At 36.1% G+C, this 26,512-nt stretch overlaps 1 protein-coding gene across 16 annotated transcripts in view; it reads left to right on the forward strand.

Moving 5' to 3' along the window:
- DCAF6 (DDB1 and CUL4 associated factor 6) overlaps positions 1–26,512 on the forward strand; it is a 72,377-nt gene that overhangs the window by 11,224 nt on the left and 34,641 nt on the right. For 12 of the 16 annotated variants that reach the window (XM_074322036.2, XM_019747387.3, XM_074322038.2 and 9 more), the window contains 9 exons: positions 734–826; positions 3,197–3,382; positions 3,974–4,087; positions 6,307–6,442; positions 8,555–8,769; positions 11,296–11,389; positions 12,641–12,760; positions 14,402–14,662; positions 22,127–22,297. In XM_074322036.2, the coding sequence (XP_074178137.2) occupies positions 734–826; positions 3,197–3,382; positions 3,974–4,087; positions 6,307–6,442; positions 8,555–8,769; positions 11,296–11,389; positions 12,641–12,760; positions 14,402–14,662; positions 22,127–22,297 (1,390 nt within the window). The remainder of the gene's footprint in view (positions 1–733; positions 827–3,196; positions 3,383–3,973; positions 4,088–6,306; positions 6,443–8,554; positions 8,770–11,295; positions 11,390–12,640; positions 12,761–14,401; positions 14,663–22,126; positions 22,298–26,512) is intronic. The other 4 variants (XM_019747388.3, XM_019747389.3, XM_019747391.3 and 1 more) reach the window with 1 other exon arrangement.

The following is a 26,512-nucleotide window of genomic DNA, read 5'->3' on the forward strand; positions in this document are numbered from 1 at the left end:
GGCTCCAGTTTCTTGACATCTTCGCCAACTCTTCTTTTCTGTTTTGTTTTGGTTTTTAATTATTGTAGCCATCCTAGTAGATGGGAAGTAGTAATTCATTGTGGTTTTAGTTTTCATGAAGATTTATACCTATATTTCCTTCTAACAGTTACATAGTTTTGGCTCTTACATTTAGATGTTTGATTATTTTCAGTTAATTTTTATAGATAGTGTGAAGTATAGGTCTAAATTCATTCTTTGGCTTGTGTATATATCCAGTTGTCCCAATACCGTTTGTTGAAGACTACTCTTTCTCCATTGAGTGGTCTTGGACCTTTATCAAAAGTTACTTGAGCATAACTGTAAGGGTTTATTTCTGGACTTCTCAATTCCATTCCATTGCTGCATATGTCTGTGATCGTGACAGTACCAAATAGCCCTGATTAGGGTAGCTTTGTAGTAAGTTTTTCTAATTCCTTTTTAAGTGACCTGGTTTAATGTCTCTGGCTATACAATGAATTAATTAAAATAAATTAAACTTAAGGAAAGACAGACATTTCATTATAAAATTTCAGAACGTATTTGATAAATGGTAGTCAGTATGTATTTTCAGTAGGTAAACTGGTAAATATTAATATTATGTACCATAGACATAACCTCATTAGTGATATAAATTGTGAATCAATAAAGTAAAAGATGGCATACTTGTTTTTATGTTCAGTTTGCTTAAATTTCTTATTTGCTGTCTTTTTAGGTTAATACAATCTGTTGGAATGAGACTGGAGAATATATTTTATCTGGCTCAGATGACACCAAGTTAGTAATTAGTAATCCCTACAACAGAAAGGTAAGGTGGTTTTAAAAAATCTATAATTTAATAAGAAAAAAGAAAATCAAGAAACAGAGATCAAGAAGTTGTAAATAATCGTGGAGTGGGCATTTGTAATAGAATATTCTTATTTTGCTAAAGTTTGTTAAATAATTTGGAAGTTATTATAGGCAGGTCCCTAGTTTCCTTAGGAAAATGTACAATTTCCTTCAGTCTTTTGACTGTAGAATATTTAAGATTGCTTCATTTTATCCAAGTGGGTAAAATGGCCCAAAGTGACATCTCAATAAACTGTTCTTTGGGTCGGGGGAGGGAAGACAATGGGATTTCTTTTTTTTTCTTTTATGCTCACAGAATCTAATCTTTAGCCATGCAGCTTAAGAAACTGGATTTTATCAGTTTACGAACAGTGCCTAGGTTCTAGTGACATGCTTCATGACCTTCAATCCAATAAGCTGAAATATCATGCTGAGTTTTAATTAGGATTGTGTTCTGATTTTTATTGGCTCTTCCTCTGACTTCACATGCAGAAGTATGCAACTATTTTTATATCAGTGAAAACATGGTGGATGAACAGTCTTATTTAACATTTGCAGTCTTACAGAACAAATTGTTCATGCATTGTGTTTCTGCAAACAGTTAAGATATTTAAATAAATGTTTGTGATCCTTCAGCCTAAGAAAAGGATCATATCGAGGCTGTCCTGTATTAAAAGACAGGTCATAATTTTATTTCAGAGACAGCTTTACTTAATTATCCTGACTTAGCAGAGGGAAACTTGATGTTTTCAAATTCTACTTCTCTTAGCTGCATCATTTCTAGGACAACCTGTTTCTTCCAATAGAGAAATTTCCTGAAATAATGTGTTGTGGAATGCTTTTTGATCATCATTATCAGAATTTTAACGCTTATAAATATACAAAACACCCATCTAGGTACCAATGGAATTTTTTAAAAAAGATACAGAGCGTTATTCTTTTTTTAAAAAATTGTGGTAAAATACACATAACATAAAATTAACCATCTTAACCATTTTTAGGCGTTCAGTTCAATGATATTACATACATTTGGCGTATTGTGCCACCATCACCTCCGTCCTAGCTAGCAATAGAATTCTTCATCTTGCAAAGCTAAAACTCTACCCATTAAACAGTAACTCATTCACCTCTTCCTGCAGCCTCTGGCAACCACCTTGCTACTTTCTGTGTCCATGAATTTGACTACTTTAGGGACTGCATCAAGTTCTAGGTACAACTAGTGCTGTTGGCCTTGCATTCAATGTTAATGAACTTCATATGTGTTTCTACAGTATTCGTCCTGTTGTGACTGGCAGATTTCTCCAGGTTCATCCTTGTTGTAGCATGTGTCAGGATATGCCTCCTTATTAAAGCTGAAGAATATGTCATTGTGTACATATCCATCCATCGATCAGTGGACACTCGGGTTGTTCCACTTTTTGGCTATTGTGAATAATGTTGCTATGTACATAGTGTACAATCTCTCAAAATCCCTGCTTTCAGTTCTTTCGTGAAAATGCCCAATGGCCTAATTTTAAAAGATCATGTTTCTTCTTTTGTGCTTGTTTTTTTAAAAAATGACATTTGCTTTCATGCATGGTTCCCAATAGATTATATATATTTGAAAAGTGATTACTCTTCCGCATTTCCAGTTTGAGAAATGATTAATCAGACAATACTTTTTAAGATTTTGAGTGTAACAATATCTTTTTCACATAGTAGTTTTAATAGTTCCAAATTTGGTATCACATAGGAATATTTTTTATTTTAAAACACTGATGATTCATTACGTAGGAAAATAAGATTTTTGATCTTAGTCAAATTTGTTCTTATACTTTCACTCTATTTTTAGATCCTGTAAGTTCATGAGAAGATTAATTTATTGCAAATAAAAGTTTCTAAACACTTATTACATATAGATTTAAGAGATTAGAGGTATTTTTAATTATGGTATCATATCTTAATCATATATATCATAGATCTCAAATAGCTAAAGAGGAGAAGTTTTATTTTACAAAAATTACAGGCTAGTTGATTTGGACCAATTCTCCCACTGAAAACAACTGAAAAATGCTTGATTAAATACTTTTAAAATTGTCCTAAAAGTAACAGATAACTGCCTTGATAGTAAGGAATTATCCGTCCAAAATGATACTCAATCTTCTTCACATCTCAGAGGGAAAAAAAGAAAATTTGTGTGATTCTGATTTCTTTTTTTTTCTAGTTATAATAGTTTGGAACCAAATGGTAATTTTTCATTGAGATGAGAATGTTAATGAGAATTTATTCCTGGCTATGATTGTATTGAATATGAATGTTTCTTTCTAGGAAATAATAAATTACCAAGAACTACTTCCTCTGTGTGTTTTAGGTTTTGACAACAATTCGTTCAGGGCACCGAGCAAATATATTTAGTGCGAAGTTCTTACCGTGCACAAATGATAAGCAGATTGTATCCTGCTCTGGAGACGGAGTGATATTTTATACCAATGTTGAGCAAGATGCAGAAACCAACAGACAATGCCAATTTACGTGCCACTATGGGACTACCTATGAGGTACAGTGGTTTATGGTTGTATATATGATATATTATGTGTGTGTGTTTTTGTGTAGATGTATGTACATACATATGTGTAGATTTGTGTATGTTTATATGCACACAATGCATGTGTAGGAAAGAAATTGTTTACAGAATATCTAGATTTCAGTAAAGTATTTTAGAAAATGGATCTTGATAAGCTTATGAATAAAGTGAAGCAATAAGATGTGAGTTGTAGAAATATACATTTATAAATTCACATCCAGAAAACATAAAAATTAGGCTTTACATAGTTGGAACAAGTTTCCTAGAAGAGAATTTTTCTTATCAAAATTGTTAGAAGTTTATAATTTTAAAGAACTTTATATCTGCAGGTACATTAATTTCAAACTTCAAAGTAATGAGTCATATTAATTCAACAATTACTTCTTGCATATTTCTATATGTATTGTACTTTTTTGAATCATGGTATGGGTAAGTCATAAATAATTAAAAGAAATAGTTTAGTTGCTTTTGCCTTAGTCATTTTATGAAACAGTAGCATTGTTTTTCAAAGCCATCTGTTTAAATGTTCAATAACATTAGCTGGACTTTTGTTTTCATCTTCAGATTATGACTGTACCCAATGACCCATATACTTTTCTCTCTTGTGGTGAAGATGGAACTGTTAGGTGGTTTGATACACGCATCAAAACTAGCTGCACAAAAGAAGATTGCAAAGATGTAAGAATCAAATTTTTGTATAACTGTTGCAATATTTTAAAGATTATAATTAAAATTGAACAATAAGTTACCTCTGGTTTATGAGATTATGGGTAAATTTGAAAAATTTTGTTTCTGTAAAATCTTAAATAAGCATAGTTTTATAATGAAAAAATTAAATTAAAATGTTAATAGTGAAGTTAGGGAACTTATATTTTAATTGTACATTTCAAATGTATTTATGGAAATGTGTTTAATTCTTCTGTATATGCTCTAGCATTATAAAAACTTGAAGCATTTATCAATATGTCCTATTTAGTCATGGAGATAATTTGGGTTTACCAATAGCAGTGATGAAAGCATGTAGGTTTAGTGTCTTTTTGTTTTTACCCTGACCTTTAAACCAAGAATTATGTGTTATCTTTTTAAAAGAATAATAAGATACCATTCTATCAGTATGTTCTTTCAGATTTAGCTCACTTATCTAAGGATGTCGATTCACTATCAATTTTGTATTTTAGGTACTATTTTAAACTTGAAAAAGGACTGAGACGTCATATAATGACCCTTGATAACTGACCCCAAAATATTATTTAGACAGTAGCTTTTTTCTCATATCATTTGAAGTACGAAATGAAGTAAGAAAGTATTGCTAAATACATTTTTACTGAAAGTTACCCACCCCTCCTTAAAAAGAATTACTAGTAATCAGGTTAAGTTACTATTGTTAAAATTCTGGGGGGGAGGAGGATTATTTTTTGTATTGAAACAGAAGAAAAAGGAAAAAATAGAAATTAAAAAAAATGTTTAATGTACAATTTTGAGTCAGTTTTTATGTTTTACACACACACACACACACACACACACACACGAAAGCTTTGAACTGAAAGGCAGAAATAAGTTCAAAATATCAGGTTGTTTATTAGCGGCATTTGCTTTATCTGTTTCTTAGTAAATGGTAGGTACTAAAATTTGTTATGCCAAATTCTTTTAAGCGGTATTTATGTAGTAGGATTTAATTGTGCTTTTATAACCAAAACCCTGTAAAAATAAAGATGAAAGTAAGGTTAATAAATGAAAATGTTGTAATTTAAAAACATGGCTGTACTGGGAAGAGAGAGGAGCTTTAGTCACAGACAAAATGGTATAAAATTAACAGAATGCCTTAAGGCTATGTATTTGGGGTGATAGCCGTTGCATTTTCTAATGTTTCTATAGCATTAGATAAGTAGTGATATTATAGTAAAATCTGTCTTTTACAGAGTTTGTATATATGTTTGTACTTTGTTTTTGAACTGGTAAGGAGAAAGATTTGCAAGCCAAGAAAAGGATAAAAGTTTAAAATCAGCTAATAATATTTTTGTTATATTTTAGTAGCAACAATTATAATTAAAATATTATGAGTACCACATAAAATAATCATTAATACTTATCGTAGACGAAGGTAGAGTATATCTCCATCTTTACTGTCCAGTGGCCCCCAAATACCAGGTACTTCTAATGTAATTAGCGACTTGGTGACACATTATATAGGTAATGTATGTTTTCCACATTTCTAAAGAAGATGTTCATTATTCATGAGAATGGGGATATTCAGGAGGCATTTCTGAGAAATAATTCAAGTTGTATTATATCATTGCTTAAAATGTAATTAGTTGTGGAAAAGGGTTTAAACTGTGGTAATATAAATAATGAGTTTCTTGAATTATTACCAGCTTTTTGTAGCTGCTGTTGAGCTAGCATAATTTGTTTGAGTTTTATATCGGGGAACAATTTTTACTTTTTCCTCTTCAAAATGTATTTTGCATTACTCAAATATTGGTTGTTTTTAAAATTCTATTTTAATTAAATTTAGCATTTTCATATTTTGATTGGTTCATAAGGAAAACATTCGATATTATATTAAAAGTCAGTTTTGAAGTTGTATAACAAACTGTAAAGAAAAACAGAATTTTCTTAGAGTGCTAAACTGCTGAGGAGGAATATTGATGGAGTGTATTTTTATTTTGCTTTCAGGTAAGCTGAATGTGTTAGAAACACTGACAGAAATCTGAAAAATGCATTAAAAAAACACAAGAAAAACCCCATATAGTTTTCTCCTTCCTCATTGTCATACTGTACTGCCTGAATTAGGATTTCTGAGAAAGGTTATTTTCTTCTAATTGAAGGGAAAATGTTTTAAATGTAGTATCATCTCTACTGTAGAGCTCTATGTGACTGGTATTATGTTATTTTTGTAGGATATTTTAATTAACTGCCGACGTGCTGCTACTTCCGTAGCGATCTGTCCACCGATTCCCTATTACCTGGCTGTGGGTTGTTCCGACAGCTCAGTGCGGATCTATGATCGGAGAATGCTGGGCACGAGGGCTACAGGTAAAAAGATACATATATATATATGTCTGAAAATACAAGATTCTGGCAGTTCAAAGAGTAAATCTTGGTGACATTTGCAATTTTAAAATGTCATTAATTTGCCATAAAATTCAGTAAGTAGGATGTATTTGAATAATACGTATGGTAAAAAAATAGCATTTCACCAAGTTTTTATGTCCTTTTACAGGGTGGTACTTTTGCAGTTTATCAGTTTAAAAAGTTATAACAGTTACTGTACAGTCATCCCTCAGCATCTGCACGGTGGTTCCCAGACCCCCCTGTGATACCAAAATGCAGGGTTATTCAAGTCCCTTATAAAACGGCTTGGAACCATGCACACATTCCATGCAACAAAAATGCTGTTTTCCTGTTCAATCCCGAGATTTGAAACCCATGGATATGGAGGGCCAACTGTATTGGTTTCCTAGGGTTGTCACAGCAAATTACCTCAAACTGAGTGGCTTAAAATAAATTTCTTCTCTCACAGTTCTGGAGGCCACACATCTGAAATCAGGGTGTTGCAGAGTTGTTTTGTGCTGGAGAATCTGTTGTGTGCCTCTCTTCCTGCTTCCTTCTGGTGGCCACTGGCAATCCTTAGCGTCCATCCCTTGGCTTTTCACATATCCTTTAATTTCTGCTTCCATACGCACCTGCCTTTCTCCCATGTGTGTCTGTCCACATTTCCCTGTTCTGATGAGGACGTCACTCATGCTGGTAAAGGCCCACCCTCATCCAGGATGACCTCTTCTTACTGATTACATCTGCAAAGACCCTGTTTCCAGATAAGCTCACATTCTGACGTGCTGAGTGGATGTGAATTTTGGGGGAACATTATTTAGTCCACAACACTTGGCTTTCCTAATTTCTCTTTCCAGTTTTTTAATTAAGAGGATAATAGTAAACAGGGTGGAGAGAAAAGCTAGGACAGAACAGTGACTTGGGTGTGTGTCATGTATCGCGTGTGTTTATGCTGGTGCAGCCCGTTACAGTGCTGGTAAATGATGCTGCAGTCCTGGGCTGGAGTCCGCCCCCAGCTCCTCCTCCGCTGTGGATCACACCGCCTCTGCACTTCCCAACTCAAAGCCGACTTCCGTTAGACTGTTCTCAATACGGGAAGGCCAGGGGTCCTTACGCACACACGCACACACACCACAGACATCAACTACATGTGCACTTTTATTTATAGATTTACATATAGTCACGTATTGTTATGTTATGAAAAATGAAAATGGGCTTGGCCAGAAACTAACGCAATGGCCATCTCATTGTCAATTTATGTCCATTAAAAGTGGATATTGGTTATTGAAACCGGAAGACCAGGCAGGATTTTTTTTGGTATTTTTTGGACTAGGACTGTCAGGAGTGTTGTCTATTTGGATATGCACATTTAGGGGAAACAGTATTAATATGATATGCAATTATAGGCCTAATTATTGTTTCTCAACAGATGGGACGCAGTGACATTTTGGGCAGGGCAAGATCTCATTGTGCAGGATTGTACAGCTTGGTGGGATCCCTGGGCCCCCCAGGGCACAATGCCCGTTGTACCTCCCCACACCCCCGACGTCGTGTTGTATTGATGACCTCCAAACTTCATTAAAATTGGAATAGTTTCCCCACTCTGTTATCTTGTAAGAGGAGAATTTCAGGACAGTCAGAAATCTTTTAGGAACATAAAGTAAAAAGTAAATCGCTTTAAAAGGAACTGTCCTGTTTTATCCAGTATGTTAATAAATATCAGCTTTCCTATTTGTATTATGAAGTTATATTAATTTGGGGAGAATTTTTGGAGGATTATTTCGTGTGAATATAATCATAAATTATTTAATTGATTATATAACTCATATTTCCAGGAAAACATTTATGTAATCTGGAATTTCAGACAATCATGAAAATTTTTTTTGAAGATAATATTTCCTTTATACTGGGTTACTTTTTATTTTGTTACAAAATCTGGTTATTGAAAAAAGAGCCTCTTCTAGATATAGAATGTGATAGCTTGGATTTACATTGCTACATTAAATCATGTGTCTCATAATTTAGATTGAGACTTTTTGAAATGTTTTTCTTCAAAAACATGAATTTTAAATAGCTTGCTTTTGTCTCACTTAGGGAATTATGCAGGGCGAGGAACTACTGGAATGGTTGCCCGTTTTATCCCTTCTCATCTTAATAATAAGTCCTGCAGGGTGACATCTCTGTGTTACAGTGAAGATGGTCAAGAGATTCTTGTTAGTTACTCTTCAGATTACATATATCTTTTTGATCCAAAAGATGATACAGCACGAGAACTTAGAACTCCTTCTGCAGAAGAGAGAAGAGAAGAGGTAAGTTTACTCAAAAGCGTATTCTCTATTCAATTCAGAAAACATTAATCCAGTGACTCCTGGGTCCTGAAAGGCTTAAAAAATTAGCATTAATTCTCAAGGCATTGACAGTCTAGGAGAGAAGGCCTGAAACATCCATGAAAGAACGGGGGTGAATAAATAATGAAGGGGGAGGCTCTAGAAAAAAAGCACTGTGAAATCGTTTTAAAGAGAAAATATTTAAGAGCAAGATGTTTCTCTAACTTTGGGGAGGCACAGCAGCAGCAGGAAAGATCGACACTTCTACCAGTTGCAGAAAAGGCAGTTACAAGGGTAGAAAACGGATGTGCAGACGCCAGGAGACTAAACGTTTGTATTCATGCACCAGCAGGAGGTTCACCTGTTACCATTTGCTGTTCCCATGTGAACAGTGGTCCCTCCTCTCCCGATCTGCCCCTTTCACAGCTATGAGCGTGTGATATCCCTAGGGACATTTCACAAAATACAGGTGAGTGAGTGAGTGAGGCAATGGTATGTTCAAGTATACACATACACACACACTGACGCACAGACTTGAGTTATAAAAGACAAAAACCAGAAGTAATGTATCCTTGACAGTACACAGCAGTAGCCAAATGTTTGCTCTAACCTGTTTAGCTTCTTGCCCCGATTGTTTTTCACTTTGGCTTTTTTATTTTATAATGTCCTATGTTTAATCACTCTACTCTTTGGCTTTTGAAATGTCTTTTGAAATTTACCATTGCTTTTTATAAATTATTAGTGACATTTTGGTATTGGCCCAACTCCTATACCTGGACATATTTTAAAGGTACTAAAGAACAAAGATTTTGTAATTCCTAGGAGATGCTAAACAATATTCATTTCTTAAAATTACAGATTTAGAGGGCTATAAAAAATCAAGAAAAAAATCAAGATTACTTTGTAAATATATTTTGGGATTTAAAATGTGACAACGTATGAGTTTAGTGGTCTGATTGAAAATGTGGCCTCTGCTCTGTCATTCTGTCGTTGCTGTGTAATTTCCTCTTGAGATACGTACTTCAGTAAGATTATAGTCAAACTTTGTGACTGTTACATAATGAAAGAGTTGGAAATGCAGAAACATTTTAAGTGGGCCAACTAGGTTTTATACCATAGAATACTTAGCGGAAAGATGTTTATATAATCAGAGTAAATGAGGCTGAGTCATGAACAGTGGTGTGGGGTTTTTTCTGAATGTGTTTTTTCTCAGTATCCTTCGGTGAATTAGCTAAAATGAGAAAAATAATTCTAAAAATTGATTAAAATTATAAAAATAAATCATGCTTATTGTAATAAACCAAACAATTCAGAGGTGTATTAGAAGAAGAAATTAATAATCTGTCTCTATCTTTATCCCACCATCTTTTCTTTTAGTGTTTTATGCTAAATCCTTGACAGTAGTGTTCAGTCAAACTTAACTCACCAAATACTTATTGGGTGCCTACTATACACTAAGTCCCATATGAAACTTTAGGAAATCAAGGACAACTGTGGCAAGGACATGGCCTGTCACTTGGGAACTTCCAGTTTAGCAGAAGTATAGACATAAATAAACAAACATGTGAAACTTAAAAATGATGCAATTATACAGAAGAATTATGTTGTATATAAGTAGACCAAAGGAGAGAATATTTGATTTTGATTGGGAACATAAGAGAAGCTTGAGCAGGGTTTTAAAATATGAGTAAAAGTTTAATGTATGATTTTTTCTTTTGTTTCCATTACATTTTCTTAATTTATGGAGGCCTCTTTTTATTTCCTCTTCTCTTCTAATAATTTATTTCATTTTTCCTTTATTTAGTATATTCTTTTGTCATATTCAATAGTTTGTTTTTTACTTCTCATTTCCTTTATTTTTGTATCCTTTTTTCTTTTTACTGTCTTTTGTCTTTTCCCTCTAATTTGTTTGTCATTTCCCACCTGCTCCACCTTCTCATTGGGCAGCTTTGTCCAATACAATCTCTCTCTCCTGGCCCCTGTAGTTTGTCCCTAAAATATCTAGCCCAAATCCGTGGTACCACTCATCACTCTGACTACCCTACGACCCTGGTCCAAGGCCTCAGTGTTATTCTAGATTATTCTGGCAGCTTTCTAACCAGTCCCCCTGCCTCACCCCCCACAGTCCGTCAGCTACACAGCAGACCAAGTGATCCTTTAGAATTTAAGTCAGATTATAAGACTCTTCTGATCAGCACGCCAAGTGGCTCCCCATTTCACTCAGAGCCAAACTGAGGTCCTTACAGTGGCTTCAGGAACTTGTAACATCCGGTTCTTAAGCTTCCACTGCTGTCTGCTTTGTCTCCTCTGCTCTAGCCACTTCTCTTTGCTTACACAGGCTTCTAGCTTAGGGCTTGGGTTTCCTCTGCACGGTGTTTCCTCGGCATCTTTCCTATTGCTCTGCCACCTCACTTGCTTACTCAGTGAGAAAGCAGGGTGATGGGAAGACTGCTAGACTTAACGTATGCTGTGAGAGTTGAGCAGATGAGTTTTCTCCTCACCCTTTAGTTACGACAGCCTCCAGTGAAGCGTTTGAGACTCCGTGGAGATTGGTCAGATACTGGACCCCGAGCAAGGCCTGAGAGTGAACGAGAGCGCGACGGTAACTATTCTTTGGTCCACTTTTCTTTCTTAATATGGCTTTTAAACATTAGTATTCTACCTTGTGTCCAGTTTTTTCCCTAGTATAAATGATGCTGTGACAAAATCCGTGTACATCTGTCTTAGCAGACGTGTGCAAGTGTATCTTAAGATATAATTCCTAAGAGTGGAATGGCTGGGTCACTGGATAAGTGCACTTTAAGTGTGGTAGTTATCAAATTACCCTTCCCAAAGTACTACTTTACATTCCCACTGAGAGTTTGAGAATGCTCACTGTCCCATAAGACATTGGGCTTTACCAAACTTGTAAATTTTTTCCTTTTTATTAGATATAAATAGAATGAAAACTATCAGTTTCCAACCTGAGCGTTTTATAATAGCACATAATTTCCCCCCCTCTTCTATCAGGTTCCTTTGACAAGCATAAGAAACTAAGACGACATACTTTAAAATAGAATTAATCTATGTGTGTTTTAATAAATGAATCTGTAGCCAAAATCTTATTCTAATGAATTCTGAAATCTTTTAAGATCAAAAGCTTATTTCCCAATATATTATCCTTAGTATTTTTTAAAGATATATTTAAATACAAAGCTATATTACATAAAAGCAATAAAGTATAAAATAAATTCTGTTTTCATGGAAAATTCAAGAACAAGTCATTTCTATTTTTAATTATATGATTGTAGAGTAGAATTGTCACAGTTTTAATTTGGTGCCGTACTTAATATGAAAATGCTCTTAAGAAAAAACTTGCATGAAGGAGGAAAAGAGGGGAGAGAAGAGACAAAACACTTTCTGGTTTCAGTATTTCACCTATGTGGAATTTGCTTACAGTAAATGATGAAAACAAATTCAACTTAAGGAAATTTACATTGGAGGACAAACCTTTCTTTCAATCTGCTCAATGTGTAATACATGAGCCCTTTCTAGCTGTGCACTCTTGGAACTAAAGATCTGGGTTGTGGTTGGGGTAGAGGTGTGGCGGCACCTAAGAATTGCCTAAGATGTAGGAGAAGTTAAGTCCTGTGCTTGAGGAATCCAAGTACAGAGGGAGAGTCACTCATTTAAACATTTACTATGAAATGTGATGATGGCTCTAGTAGATTTTCGTATATTTATAGAATTTATTTGGGCGATTGGACTGCTTTTAATAGCTTTCATTTTTAAGGCTCTCAAATCTAGGTTTTCTCATTACTGAAAGATCCTGACTTATTACCAAGTTCCTTAATAAGACCTGTGTTGTCATTAGGAGAGCAAAGCCCCAATGTGTCATTGATGCAGAGAATGTCTGACATGTTATCAAGGTGGTTTGAAGAAGCAAGTGAAGTTGCGCAAAGCAATAGAGGACGAGGACGATCTCGACCCAGAGGTAATTTTTCTTATTAATTAAAGTCATCAGAAAGGTGGCAAATACTATTTATTGATGTCGGGTTTATTTATCTAATTTATACCATGTTTTATACCTACAATAATACAAGGTTCTTACTGTTGTGTGAAGCAGTAGAGGATAAAGAGTATTGGGTACAATTTGTCCCTTTAGATTCTACTAGTTCTAGCCCTTAGTTTTTCTTTTTCTCAAAAAAAATAAGAGCATATGATATTCCCCATTTAAAGTCCTTTCTCTATGCACTCTGAGAGTAGAAATGTATAAAACTCTGTAGATAAAAAAAATTTATGCAATTGAATAGTTTCTCCTTTCGGTTACTTATATGCATTGGTTATTAATTACTGTTTCTGGTATTAGCTGACCTGTTTTCATATCTTTGTTCACTACTTTCCAGCTTTGTGGTCTTTGGCAGGTTACTTATCTCTGTCAAAAATGAGGCATATAAAAGTTAACTCCTAAATGTTTTAAATCCCAGAATAAAAAGTATCTACTGAATGTTATCCATAAATGTTTCTTGTTAACTTCTGTGTGTCAGTTAACTTTCTTAAAAATTCCTTGGACTGGATTTGCTAAAGAGTTACTAAATTTGTGCTTAAATATAAACTAAGAAACAACTTAAATCATAGTGATTAAGAGAAAAAATACTTTATATTCTATGGTAGTTATATCTTGCAAGACATGAACTTGGTTTGTCCACTCCATTTTTAATAAAAATCTGGGTTTGAAGTAAAATTAGGAGAAATTTTAATGTTTATTGAGTATTAATTATTCCTTGCAGATAGTAGGAAGCCTAGCACAAAACACAGTAGACACTCAAGCCTTGAGAATCATAACAGCATCGTGTTAGTCTAGAGCAGGGGTGTCCAAACTGCTGCCCGTGGGCCAACTGCGGCCCGCAATCCATTTTTTATTGGCCCGCAGCAAATTCCAAAAATATATTTAGTTTACTTAAATAAACCAGGTGAGGCAATATGTACTTCACCTCGAGTGAGTGGCCCGGCTGTTTGTGTATTTTACTGCATATGGCCCTTGGTGAAAAACGTTGAGAAAAGTTTGGACACTCCTGGTCTAGGTGGTAAAACATTACTGCTGATGAAATGGGAGTCAGGAACTCAGTCCGGCTCTAGCCTCTTTGTGGGGTCACTCTTCTTAATACAATTTTTATTACCTATTTTACCAAGGACATGACGTTACAGAGTGGGAATGTATGGCTATAAATCCATTATCCATCTATTATAGCAGAATCATCATCTTTAAATCGAAGGGATTAGATGTTATTTATAGACATCTCACAAGCTGTTATTTGGCTTTCTCTAAGTGAAGCTGCCTTATTGAGCACTTTGCTTAAAAGATTGATTATTTTAACAATAATGTGCTGTAGATGGAGCTTTAGCCCTCTCGATTAGCCTATTTGGTCAAAGGGACCAAACCACCAGTGGGTGCTTTTGATTTCCTATGTAGTATATGTCTGTGTGTGTGTGTGTGTGTGTGTGTGTGTGTGTGTGTGTGTGTGTGTGTACACATAGGCAAGTGTGCATGTATTTTTTGAACATACCTGTTTCGAGTACTTGGTTTTAGAGAACATTTAGTATTTGAACTTGCACTAACCTCTGCTTTTTGAAGGTGCGACGAGTCAGTCAGATGTTTCGACTCTTCCTGCCGTCCCATCAAGCGCTGATTTGGAAGTGGGTGAAATGGCCATGGACGTAGACGCTCCAGCCGAGCAGCTTCTGCAGCCGTCTGTGTCCTCTGCAGCGTCCGCTCAGGCTCACTCGACCGCATCTTCTGTGGAAAGACCTCAATCTCCTTCTCTGCTGTCTTCTCCAGACAGTGAGCAGAGGCAGCCTGTCGAGGCATCTGGACAGCATACACATCATCAGTCTGGTGAGGATGTTACTCTTTAAATAGGCGGTGGGTCATCTCAGTTTCCCATCATGAAAACCTCGTTATGGGCTGTTTGGAAAGATACTAAATCACATCAACTTGTTCCTGCTGGAGGAAATGATCCAAATGTATACGTGCAACTTAAGCACCAAATTCTTGTGTGCCTAACTTGCATGAATTTTAACAAGCAGCAGGAATCTTCCACTGACATAAGACAATTTTTAAAAAATATAGGTGCCAGCAGATAGTGTTTTAACATAGTTTAATACACTTGTCTTAAAGATTATTTTTATAGGCCATTTTAGGCAAAATATCTTTCTAAACTTACTTGGCTGTTAGTCTGTATTAAAGTAATGGTGAAACTATAGCCTTAATTATTATTGGTTCCATTGTATTTATATTTTTGATTATTTTCCTCAAATCATGGAACACTTTTAATACATTTTATGTGGTGCATTTGATATGTTCTCTTGTCAACAACATATACAATTTGCCAAAAGAATTATTCATCCTATATTTACATGAGAAAGAATTGTTTTAACAAATCTTTGTCTTCTTGGTACTTGATATTAGTAGAAAAATTAACTCCTAAATTCTGTTAAACTATTATTTTCCTCAATATTATAACTCTTCCTGTTCAGCTTTTCCCCCCCAAACTATGGGTTGTACTAGTATTTATAACAGTAAATTTCAACAGATAACATCTATAGTTTACTTGGCATTTTAACGTATAATATATGTAATTATAATAATAATCAGTAAGATATTTATTCATATTTTTCTTTGGGTTCTAAGGAAACATTTTACTTGACATATAACCAAAAAATATTAGCAACTAGAGATATAGCTGGCAGGCCTAAGCTATAACCTATAAAAAATTCCTAACAGCTTAGCTGCCAAGCTGTCACTTTATTCTTGCTTCTCTGGAATCTGATACCAGATTGCCAAATATGGGGTGTTTTAAATTAAGCACTGATTTATCAGTATATCCCATTTTTGGTAATTCATTTTCAGTTTCTATGGGAATAGAAGCCAGAATCAATTATGGAACTGTTAAGACTTGTGTACAATTTATCTATAATAATAAGCTAACGCTGAGTTATAAAATCAGGTTTTCTACATTCTAATTGATAGTTAGCATTTCCACTTATGGGAAAATAAAATATTTTGGAGGGTTTGGGAAGTAGGGACAGAATCAGTTAAAAGTTTGCTTTTCAAAGCAGGTAAAATTAGTAAAAACAAGAATTTTTAAAGTTATAGCATTCTTGGAAATGTTCTTAAAGAATTTGATCAGTTATAAGTTATCAGGAAAGCTTAGCAAGACTCCCTAGCTCATGTTCACGTTCCACTGAATCTTAACTCACTCCAGTTATTTCTTAAACACATTTCTGAGTATTCAGAGTTTTCTTTTTCTTTTTTTGTTATAGATATGTAACACATTTTAATACTACTTTTCAAATTACTAAATGCCTACCCATATTTATTGTAAATATTAAATACCACAATCATTTGAAATAGGAAAAATATTTTGTGATGATCATTTGATCATTGTTTGAACATTACTTGGCACCTTTGCCTATACATTTTTCAAAGAAAGTAAGGAAATATTTTTATCTGATAGATTATTAAAATAATTTTGATTGACTAAACCATGGAAAATTGGAATATTTCCATGTTACTATGATAGTATTGCTATTGAGGAAAGGGATTTGATGTTAGATGTAACATCTAAAGATTACGTCTAATTGTTTTGACAATAGGCCTTTCATTATCCTAGAGCCCAACATTTTAACAAGGACTTAGTGTTTTGTTTTGTTTCCAATCTCTCATACACTTCCAAGTCCAGAAGGTTTGTGATAGTGGGAATTGTCCATGCAGTGGGTGGGCGTGCCATCTCAGAGCCATGATTTCTATCACTGCCTTGCATAGAGACAGAAAATGAAACAGTGTGCTTCTTGCCTTGCTGTGGATACCTCTTTATGCAAATGTTTATCCCTTGCCTTCATATCCCGTGTATTTCCTCTGTCACTTCAGCTGGGGTGGAGGAAAGGGACATTGGGAATGTGAAAACTTGCCTGGCAAAACTCCCATCTCTGATTGAACCTACAAAAGAAAAACCAAATCAGACTCCTTCCTGAGGCCCCACACCACCGGCACGGCCAGGCCCCTGCCTCCTCTCCAGCCTCGTCTCACGCTGTCTCACCCCTGCTGAGCATCCCACTTTCTCCTGGTTTTCTTTCAGCCCCTCGAGTGAGTGTGCCAAGTTCCTTTCTGCCTCTCTCTGATTCTGAGCCTTTGTATCTACTGCTCTTTGCACCTGAGAAGCTTTTCCCCCTGGCTTATCATATAGCCAACTCCTTTTTTCTTGGGTCTCAGCTCAAGTGTCACCCAAGGCAGGTCTTTCATAACTACCCTAGCTAGATTGATCTTCTTTTCCTACCCTCCCTCAATTTTTATTCTCTTTTATGTAGCCCTGTTTATTTCCTAAAAAAGTGCTTACAAATTTTTGTAATTATTTTGTTCAATTTTGATTGATTTGTTTATGACTTATTGTCTCTTACTAGAATAGACTCCCATAAAGAAACACAGACATTATCTATCTTGTTCTACACAAGCCTTTTTTTGCCCCAAAATAGTCACTCTCTAAAGATATTGTTAAGACTATCTGTTATTTTTCAGCGAATATAAGCTATGTAGGGTATATTTAGCTATCTTCTAGCCTCTGTAGTTTCAGTCCACTTCATTCATTCTGGATGCTTCTAGCTGCCCACATGCCGTGCTGTGAATGAGGATCTGGTTGTGGATCGTTTTGGGATCCATTGTTTGCCCGACGCAATCCACACATCAGACTGAATGTATTTCCTACTTTGTTCAAAAATATTTTAAGGTAACTTACAGAAATACTTTTTAAAGATCATTTTTATAAATGATGAAATTAGGACAAATTCGAGTAGAAAAAAACTAAATGAAGCGACGAGTGAGGTGAGCGTACCAAGTGCAATACCTGAAGAACAGAGTATCGAGAAGGCCACCGAGTCCACGTCGGGCTTTGTAGCTGAATTGGGATGATAAATACACTCGGGTAGAACCTGAAATCAGTGCGTCGGGTTTTTTTGTTTTTTTCACTTCTTTACCCTTTGTATTCTTGAATTTTATTTTAATTCATCTAGTCAGACCTTTTGGAACCATATTCTACATACATAACCCAGAATTTAATCAGACATTTTGATTCTTATACATAGTATTTAACAAAATACTGTGATTATACGATTATCTAGTTAAAAACGAGAAAGGTGTGAATATGAACTGAAACTATGTAAGTTAAAATGAAATCTTCAGTTTTATTTATAAAAGGTATCTCAAAGTAATTATAAAATACTGTCTTCCTTTTTCAATAGTACCTATCAGACATCGCTTTTCGTTGTTTCTAAATTAAGCTTGGAAATGTCTTCATTTCATGTGTTGTTTGTAATTTTTTTCCCATGGTGATGAGAGTCTTCGATGAGGCCATCATTCCAGCGTGTTAACAGCTTTTTTCCTTTGGTTTCATTCTAATTTAAACCAAAGGATATGATTGAAGAAGGTGGATTTTGGGGTTGGCTAGGGATATCAGTATATACAAAATTAGTTTCGGGGACTTCCCTTGAGAAGTGAGTTACCTAAGGGACCCCTGTTCGTTAAGATAGTATATGATATGGTCCTGTTTGCTTACAAATAATTGTGCTCAGATTTACAAATTTATTTAGGTCTGTTCAGAATCTTTATAGCTGAATTGAGCTCTGGAGAAAAATTGCTGGGGAGATCAGAACTCTGTTGTATAATAAATCAAAGTAAGCTTTTCAAGGCCCAAGGATTCAGATTACAGCTTCCTTAGAGGAGATCAGGGTCCACCCAGACTAGGTACAGGCCTTTTATAGATTAGAAACAAGTGGAAATACTAGGTTAATGACCACTTTGGGCAATTAGAGAAGAGACCTTGGAAGTCAGTAAAGGAGTGACCAGTTCTAGGAGAAAGAATGTACCGGGATCGCCTGGACCCGAGGCGGATTGATAGCAGGCAGGCAAAGGACCCCCGAATTTAATGTGAAAGTAACCCAGTGTGTGGGCCAAAGACCCTGGCTGTTGGAGGGGCAGGACACGAGGTTAGAACCAAGTTGGGTCAACTGCAGTTTGTTGGTCTCCTGTCTCAATGGGAATTAAGTCATTGGGAGACTGGCCTGGAGTCTTCCAGAAAGAAACAAGAATAGAGTTAGTAGTTTCAGGAGATGGAAGTACAAATTTCCCATTAGTAGTTCCTGACAGATTGTTGAGGGTTTTGTTGTTTGTTATTGTTGGTGTTTAATTCAACCCAAAGATATTCATTTTATTCACTTTCCATTTTGGCTTTTTTTAACAAAACTAATTCTCCAGGCATTTATTCACATTATAAATTACATATGTTTCGTGTATACATTTTTAAAAGGATGTGATGTGGGTGTCTTTTACCTGCCTTTAATGTGTCAAATTGCTGGCAGAAATGTTTGCTTACTCTGCTCTGTGCAGTCAGAAGTTTTAATTCAGTAGCTGCCGTTCCCAGCTAGCTGTATGCTGGCTTCTTCTCCTACTTCATTTTTTTTTAACCTAAGGTGGGGGAGGGTAAAGCCACCATACAACCAGCCTTAAAAGCAAGCGAACAAATTCTTCTTTACAAAGCGCTGAAGCATTGAATAAATGGTTCATGACAGTATCATAGTTAAATCTTGATTTTCCAAGTTCGAGAACGTCGGTGCTTGGATTTAGAGTCTGCTGTGTGTTTGCTACTCCATCTAGAAGTTCTAGGATGGAGACTCTTGGATCCCCATCACACGTTTGGCTGTGCAGGAGAGAGGGTTTGGAACAAGAATGAACTTGGGGGAATTTTTTTGTCACTTTTCTAAAGTTAGCAAAATTTGACATATATATAATCTCTCTCTTCATGGTAATTTCTTTTGAAGTGTAAAATGACAAACTTTATGGCTGTATATTCATGCTCTGTGCCGCGAAAAGCATTGCTGTTATGCTGGGAATAAATACGATATATGATATACTTGAAAAGAAGACACTATGTCATTGAGCATCACAAGTTATTTCTCAGTGAATACTATCCTTCTTAGTACCGGAGAATCTCCTAGGAAAAACTAGCAATGAGAGACTGTGGGAACACTTGAATTGGGAAATCTTAACTGCCAGTTGGCTAACTGAATGAAATTCTTTATAAATAAATAGATGACATGGTAAAGAGAGGTTAATATAATATCTCTGGCATGATCGATTCTTGAAACAGTTAACCAAATTTTGCACCCTTATAAATGTACGTACAGGAGGCTGAAAGTGATTTGGTAGTTTGTGTAATTTGTGGCCGGTGTCTCTGAGAGAAATTGTGTGTGCTCCCACCATCAGGTCAACAGAGATAGCTGTTGTGTGCTACTATGTCGAATCTACCCGTGTTTTCTGCCACCCTTTTGGGTATGGTGGGTGACGTTTTTGTGCCCCTATCTAAAACCTGTTCCTCCTCTTGTCCCCTGCAGCTCATCTCCTTTGGTCTCTCAAGGACAACCTGGCTGCATTTGCCCACTTCTCACCATGCATCATTCTTCTCCTCCCCGTTCAACATTGTCCCTCAGCATACAAACATGTGTCTTATCTCCCAGAGTGAAACCAGTCTCGCTGACTCATTAGCCCCCTACCAACAGTCATCGATTTGTCTGTTTCCCATTGGTGGCAAGACTCTGAGTATATCTGCTTAGTGGTTCTTTATTACCTCCCCTTTCTCTTGGACCTGTTTCAGGCAGGTTTGGGCCCCTGTGATTTCACTAAAACAGCTCTAGTTAAGGTCAGCAGTGACTTCCAAGGTGCAAACTCTAGTGCTTCGTTCTCAGGTTCCTTTTCATCACATCAGCAGCATTTGACAACTGCTTCCTCCATCCTTCTTCACACACTGTCATCACTTAGCCTACGCAAGTCCCCTCACTCAATTCTCCAGCCTCCTCACTGGCTTCTCTTTCTTACTCCTCCGATTCTTCTCTTCTTAGACGTCAGCGTGTCCCAGGTTTCAGTTCTTAGCCCCCTTCTCGGTCATCACTTGCTCTCTAGGTGGCTTAAAGAAACGTCACCAGTCATGTCCGGATTTCCTGGTGAATTCTGCACTGTTAGTCCCTGCTCAGGTTCTCCACTTGGGTATCTGTTAGTTCTTTTCCTTCCTCTAATACTACTTGTTCCTTCTTCATTCGTCCCTGTCGCAATAAATGGCAGCTGCATTTTTCCTGTTACCTAGGCTGAAAGCTTGGGCTCACTTTACATGCATACCCTCAGCTAGGTGTGCTGCCGTTACCTGCAGGAGACATCCCACATCCCACGCTCCCTTCTCTGAGCGTTGGCATTTGGCCTTCCCTCCACTGGAGCACTCCTTCCAGGTAGGCTTGTGGTTTAAACCCTCACATCCTGGAGGTCTTTGTTCAAACGTTGTCCTGTGACAGAAGCCTTCCCTAATGACTGTGCACAGAACAAGCCCTCCCTACTACCTCTGTCCCCCTTACCTCACCCTGCCTAATGTACGTCATCATCGTTATCCGCTCTTGACACATACAGACACACACAATACGTATATTACATACATGTGTCTTCACTGACGTCCGTTTGCCTCTCAGAACAGAAACCACACTGTGGGGACGATTTTGTTCACTATTTTGTTTATCTCCAGAGCCTAAGATCATACTTCATACATAGTAGGTACTCAATAACTATCTCTGCAAAATTTCTGTTTTCTATAGAAAAATGTTATTTCTACTTGCTATGTACAACCAGTGCTTCAGATGAAGTAAGAAAATCTTAAACATTATGTACATATATTTGAGCATTGAATAAGAAAAAGTAAATAATTCTAACATAAAAAGAAACATTTTAGCTGAAAAATATGTACCTTCCACTTTTTAAAGAACGCTCCACTAATAAATTCCAAGAATTGTTTCCAAATGCGTAACTTTTTAATTGAATTTTTAAATTATTTGATTAAGATTAGTAATGTAATTTTTCTGTGTAGACTAGATAACATAACCAGTATTTTTCAGTTTTTCATTTTGTTGTAGAAAGAGATGAAATTAGGAAAGGAATGTTCATTTTAAATGTTTTGCTTATGGAGGATTTTATTTTCATTCTGTTTAATTACTTAAATATTCTTAGAGAACTGTATGTGTCAATTCAGCAAGTTAAACAGAAGCATTTGGGTGTATAAGACTGTGTAGCTATCTCTTTTAATGACCAGTAACTTCTTTTCTTATGTGTAATTTGTTTTTAGTATTCCTCTATGAGACGTGTGTTTAATTTATATCCTTCTCTCTTGTATAATCAGATTCTTACTGTTGTCTTGTATAATCAAATGTATAATCACATTCTTACTCTTTTCTATTTTATTGCTATCTTTCCCCTTTCTTTTCCCGTCTGTGTCAGAACGTTTGAGGGGGCCCGAGATAGCTTTGCTCCGTAAGCGCCTGCAGCAGCTGAGGCTTAAGAAGGCTGAGCAGCAGAGGCAGCGAGAGCTGGCTGCGCGTGCCCGACCCCAGCCTCCCACTTCTGATCAGTCTGCTCACGAGGGCCCGGCCCAGGACCCTCTTGCTTCAGGTTATTAATGTCAAGTGTCCTTGAGCAGCTGGTAGAGTTGGTTTTTAGCACTGCTGCCGTGTAATACGATGCTTCCTTGCCCTTCAAAACGAGAGCTGATGTGCTTGCAGCTTCCCCCTCCCTTTCTTGCACAGGGTGGGGTCATCACCCCTGGCTAGAGGGACCCATTGGCAGCAGCGTTTGCCAGAGAGGAATATAAAATAACTCATTGTTTTATTTATCGTATATTTGGAGAGGGGCCAATGTTGGTTACTTTTATAGTCGCTGAACTACTTTCTAATAATTGAAATTTCCTGTGTGCTTAAACGGTTTCCATGCGTGTGGCTCCTAGCTCCTCCTAGTGTCTTTTCTTTTTTCTTTTTTTTTGCTTGAAAAGTTAACCAGTATTCCTATTATATAAACCTAGTAATGCTAGATTTTTTAGAATTATAATATTGTTTGGCCATACTGGCATACTGACTCAATCATCCCCTTCTGTAATTATTTGAAAATTTTCCATATTTGCTTACTTATTCCTTCTACACATAATCGACTTTCTGGTATGTAGGGAAGCAAACATACTCCATGGTCTGATGTTCCAATTCTTATGCTATAAAACTCTGATAACTGTAATTATCAGTGCCACTCTCTTTTTCATTGAGTATTTTAATGGCCCTTTTCTTTTATGACCAGAAAGCTCATGATGCTCAATAAGCATTTGTTGAAAGAATTAATTATAGGTACTATGTTAGGTGCTGTAAGTCTCTATTTGGAAACTAGAGTGTGTCTGGGTTCTCATACTAAGGAGATTATAATACTTTAATATACTTTGTTTTGCTGCCCTAACGAGTGATGAGTTTGGGCGTTAATTAGTTTGAGAACTCTGATTTAATTCCTTGGAATTAATTTGTATATTCGTAGAACTGGACAACCTCTACTTTAGAAATAAATATCTGTTCCACTAAGTGTTATGATAACAAAAGCACATTATATAATACTGTGGTGAAATACAAAAGATGTAAAAAAACTATAATATAGGTGTGATGTTTGGGACAAATTCTGGACCTGATTTTTAATTCAGTGTTATATTAATAGAGGTCAAGCAACAATGTCTCTGGGTTTTTTTTTGTTTTTGTTTTTTTAATAGTATCTCGTTTGGTAAACAGTCTATATGTGGTAATCTTTAAAAAACTGAAGTTGAGTAGACACCTTGCTAGTTTTGAAGTTGAGAAACATGGTCTCTCTTCTTTGTTATGAAACAACTTACTTGGGCCCCTCCGGCTGCCCACATAGACCAGCATTAGAGGCCCTTAGTGCTATCACTCCGTGTATGTCGCTGCCTTCACTTCATCTATAGCATATGCTTTTGACGTAGCATTCATATGGGTCCCTAAGAAGTCTACTCTGCAAGAGGCCCTGGGCTCATTTGACAGTGCTACTTTTGTCTGTCCTCGCATGTCGCAGGAGCACTATTTGTTAACTTAAAGCTTTAAAAACCATTAAATAATATCTTGTCAATTTGTTACAAAGAACAACTAGTAAAATCTATATATTTTGCCCACTTAGTAAATTCTGGATATGAGGAAAAGGGAGTTGGCTTAATACAAAATTCTTTATTTCTGAACACACAAATTATAGAAATAATGAATATGAGTTAAATTTATGAAATTCAACAGGGAGATAGGTTTTATTTGAATAACGATTATTAAAATATTTTGCTATACTTAGTGATTAAATACAATTTTGTGTATGTGTATGATGGACATTAATTAATCCATCTGTCATGCTAGGTTACTGCTAAAATTATCAGTATTGAAAGCACCAAAATTAACATTCTAGATTTTAACTTATTAACAATAGAAGAATGTGCAATTCTCATGTAAAGAAATATTTTCTCATTATACCTTGACATCTTTGTAGCATCAGTAACAGATAACTGTTAGTAACTGATATTTCTATTGTCTTCTCACCTGTTTAGGTTTTTTAGCTATCAGATATTCAAAGGAGGCATTAATGTGACTTGGAAACCAAGCAATTTTAACACATACAGAATTTCTGAATTATTACATTGTCTAGTAAACATTTTATTCTTTTTCTAAAATATAGGACTCATGAGGATCTTTTGTGAAAGGCTCTGTAAGATGAATCTACAATACCTAATTTCTATAGGAGAGTGGGATCAAATCATTTTGTAGAAATAATCTATATTTTAATGGGATGGGACCTGATGCGACTTAATGATAATCCCAGATACAATATATCTATTTAATTGCCAATATTTCTGGGCAATTGGAAACTAAATAAACCATCATTTCAAATCATTACATGGTATCGTCTTCAGTTTCAAGTGAGCTATATAAGATAAATGTTAAAAAGATTTCAACAGTGGTTTCAGCTGTGAACTCTTATCAGAGTCTCACGTGGAAGTCCTAACATAAAATAGACAAAAGTGACTGTTGTGATTTAAACATAAAAGGAGAAAAGCGATAAGGCCTGACTACCTGCTTGCCCCTCTTTCCACCCCCAATGCACCTCTGCTTCCTGAAGTACAGTTTGAAAACTGCTCTAAAAGAATTTTGACACTTATACATGATAATTCTTCATAGGTAATTTCCAAATTTTTCATTTTCCAAAGTCACAGTATATTACTTTAAAATATTTTTACTTTATTTAGTTTTAAAAACGTCAATTTTTTTTCTAGGCTTCTAGGAAATACACCGTAAGTCATTTCTAGCCTCTAAGTGATTTTTTTTTTTTTTTTTTTTTAAATCATAAAGACACGGATTTGCCATCATCAGATCACTGCCTGGGTGTTAGGCTGGCTGAGGTCTTGTCCCTGGCCCTATGACTAAATGACCTTGGGCAGGTCATTTGGCTGCTTTATGCCTCAGTTTCCCAGTTATTGATGCATTTAGATAGTGTGGCCGGCCATAATTTATAGAGACGGCATAAGGATAGAGTAGATAATACTGTGTAACAAAGTTGTTATACTCCTAAGTAGAGCAGTATGCATAATAACGTACTAGCCTAATTATAGTTCCTTTCACTTACTACCTTAAAACGTGCTCCTATCAGAGCCGTGTAAGGCTGATAGCATTCCGAGCTTTGAATGAGCTATATGTATGTTTCTCGGATGGATGCCGCGAACAGCTGTGGCAGAGGTATTCAGCATGTGGCTGATTTTAAACCCAGCTCTTTTTTTCCATTTCAGGTCCCCTGAAGTCATGGGCTGCTGGCTCCTGCTCAGAGTGACAGCACCCTGTGGAGTCTGCTGGCCCTGGCCCGACCACCACAGAGCCCCACTGGAGCAGGGAGCCAGCCTAGAGAGGGTCAGGTAGGAACTGTTTTTTCACTTTATGGCACGGTTTTACCAATTGGAAAAAGTAATTTTTATACCCCAAAAGGGTATAGAACATTGGTAATTATTTTTGAAAAAGGGCTTTTCAAAACTGAGCCATATTGGAAAAAATCAGCACTTACCCAGTCCTGTGCGAGCGAGCAGGCCCTAGACACAACAGCGATTCCCCGGTGTCCTTGGTGACAGTCGTGTAGCGCTTCTCCAGTGGGTGTGCTTGACCCACGTTTTCAGTGTGTATAACAAGCCATTAGTAAGTCCCATCTGATGCTGACCTAGTTCTGCAAGCACACCTTCGCTGCCTGGCTGACCGTCGGGAGCCAAGCAGTGATGATTCTCGTGGGACTTTAAAAGTGGGAACATGCTCCCTATTTTTCAAAACGGCTTCCTCTCATTATTTTTCATTCGATACCATGTTTCTGAAAAGCAGGCAAGTGAGAATATCATTAATTGACTCCTTCCTATGTGCTACCTAAGTAGTTTACATGAATTGTCTCATTAGATCTTCATAAGAACAGTGTGTAGTTGATATCATGAGTGTCCCCATTTTATAGATGGAGAAACTGAGACTTAGAGAACTTAAATGACTTGCCCAGGGTGACAGTATTACTGAGGATAAAAGCCAGATACGAACCCGGGAGACTGGCTGAAGAGTCTTGTCATTTACCTGTTAAACTGTAATTCATTGTTTTCTTTCTACAGTTGAGAAAATGCTGATGTCAAAGGGCTAAAGAACTTGCTTGATACCAAAACATACAGTAATTGGCATTAGACACCTTGAGCTAGTACTGAATGAGCTTTTGCTTAAAGTTTATCTCGACCATAAAAATAATATAATTTTAAACACTTCCAATAAGCTGACAAACCAAATTTATTGTACT

This window comes from Rhinolophus sinicus, chromosome 11 (assembly GCF_057876585.1).
Source record: "Rhinolophus sinicus isolate RSI-liver-muscle chromosome 11, RSI-T2T, whole genome shotgun sequence".
In the NCBI taxonomy this organism is placed as follows: Eukaryota; Metazoa; Chordata; class Mammalia; order Chiroptera; family Rhinolophidae; genus Rhinolophus; species Rhinolophus sinicus.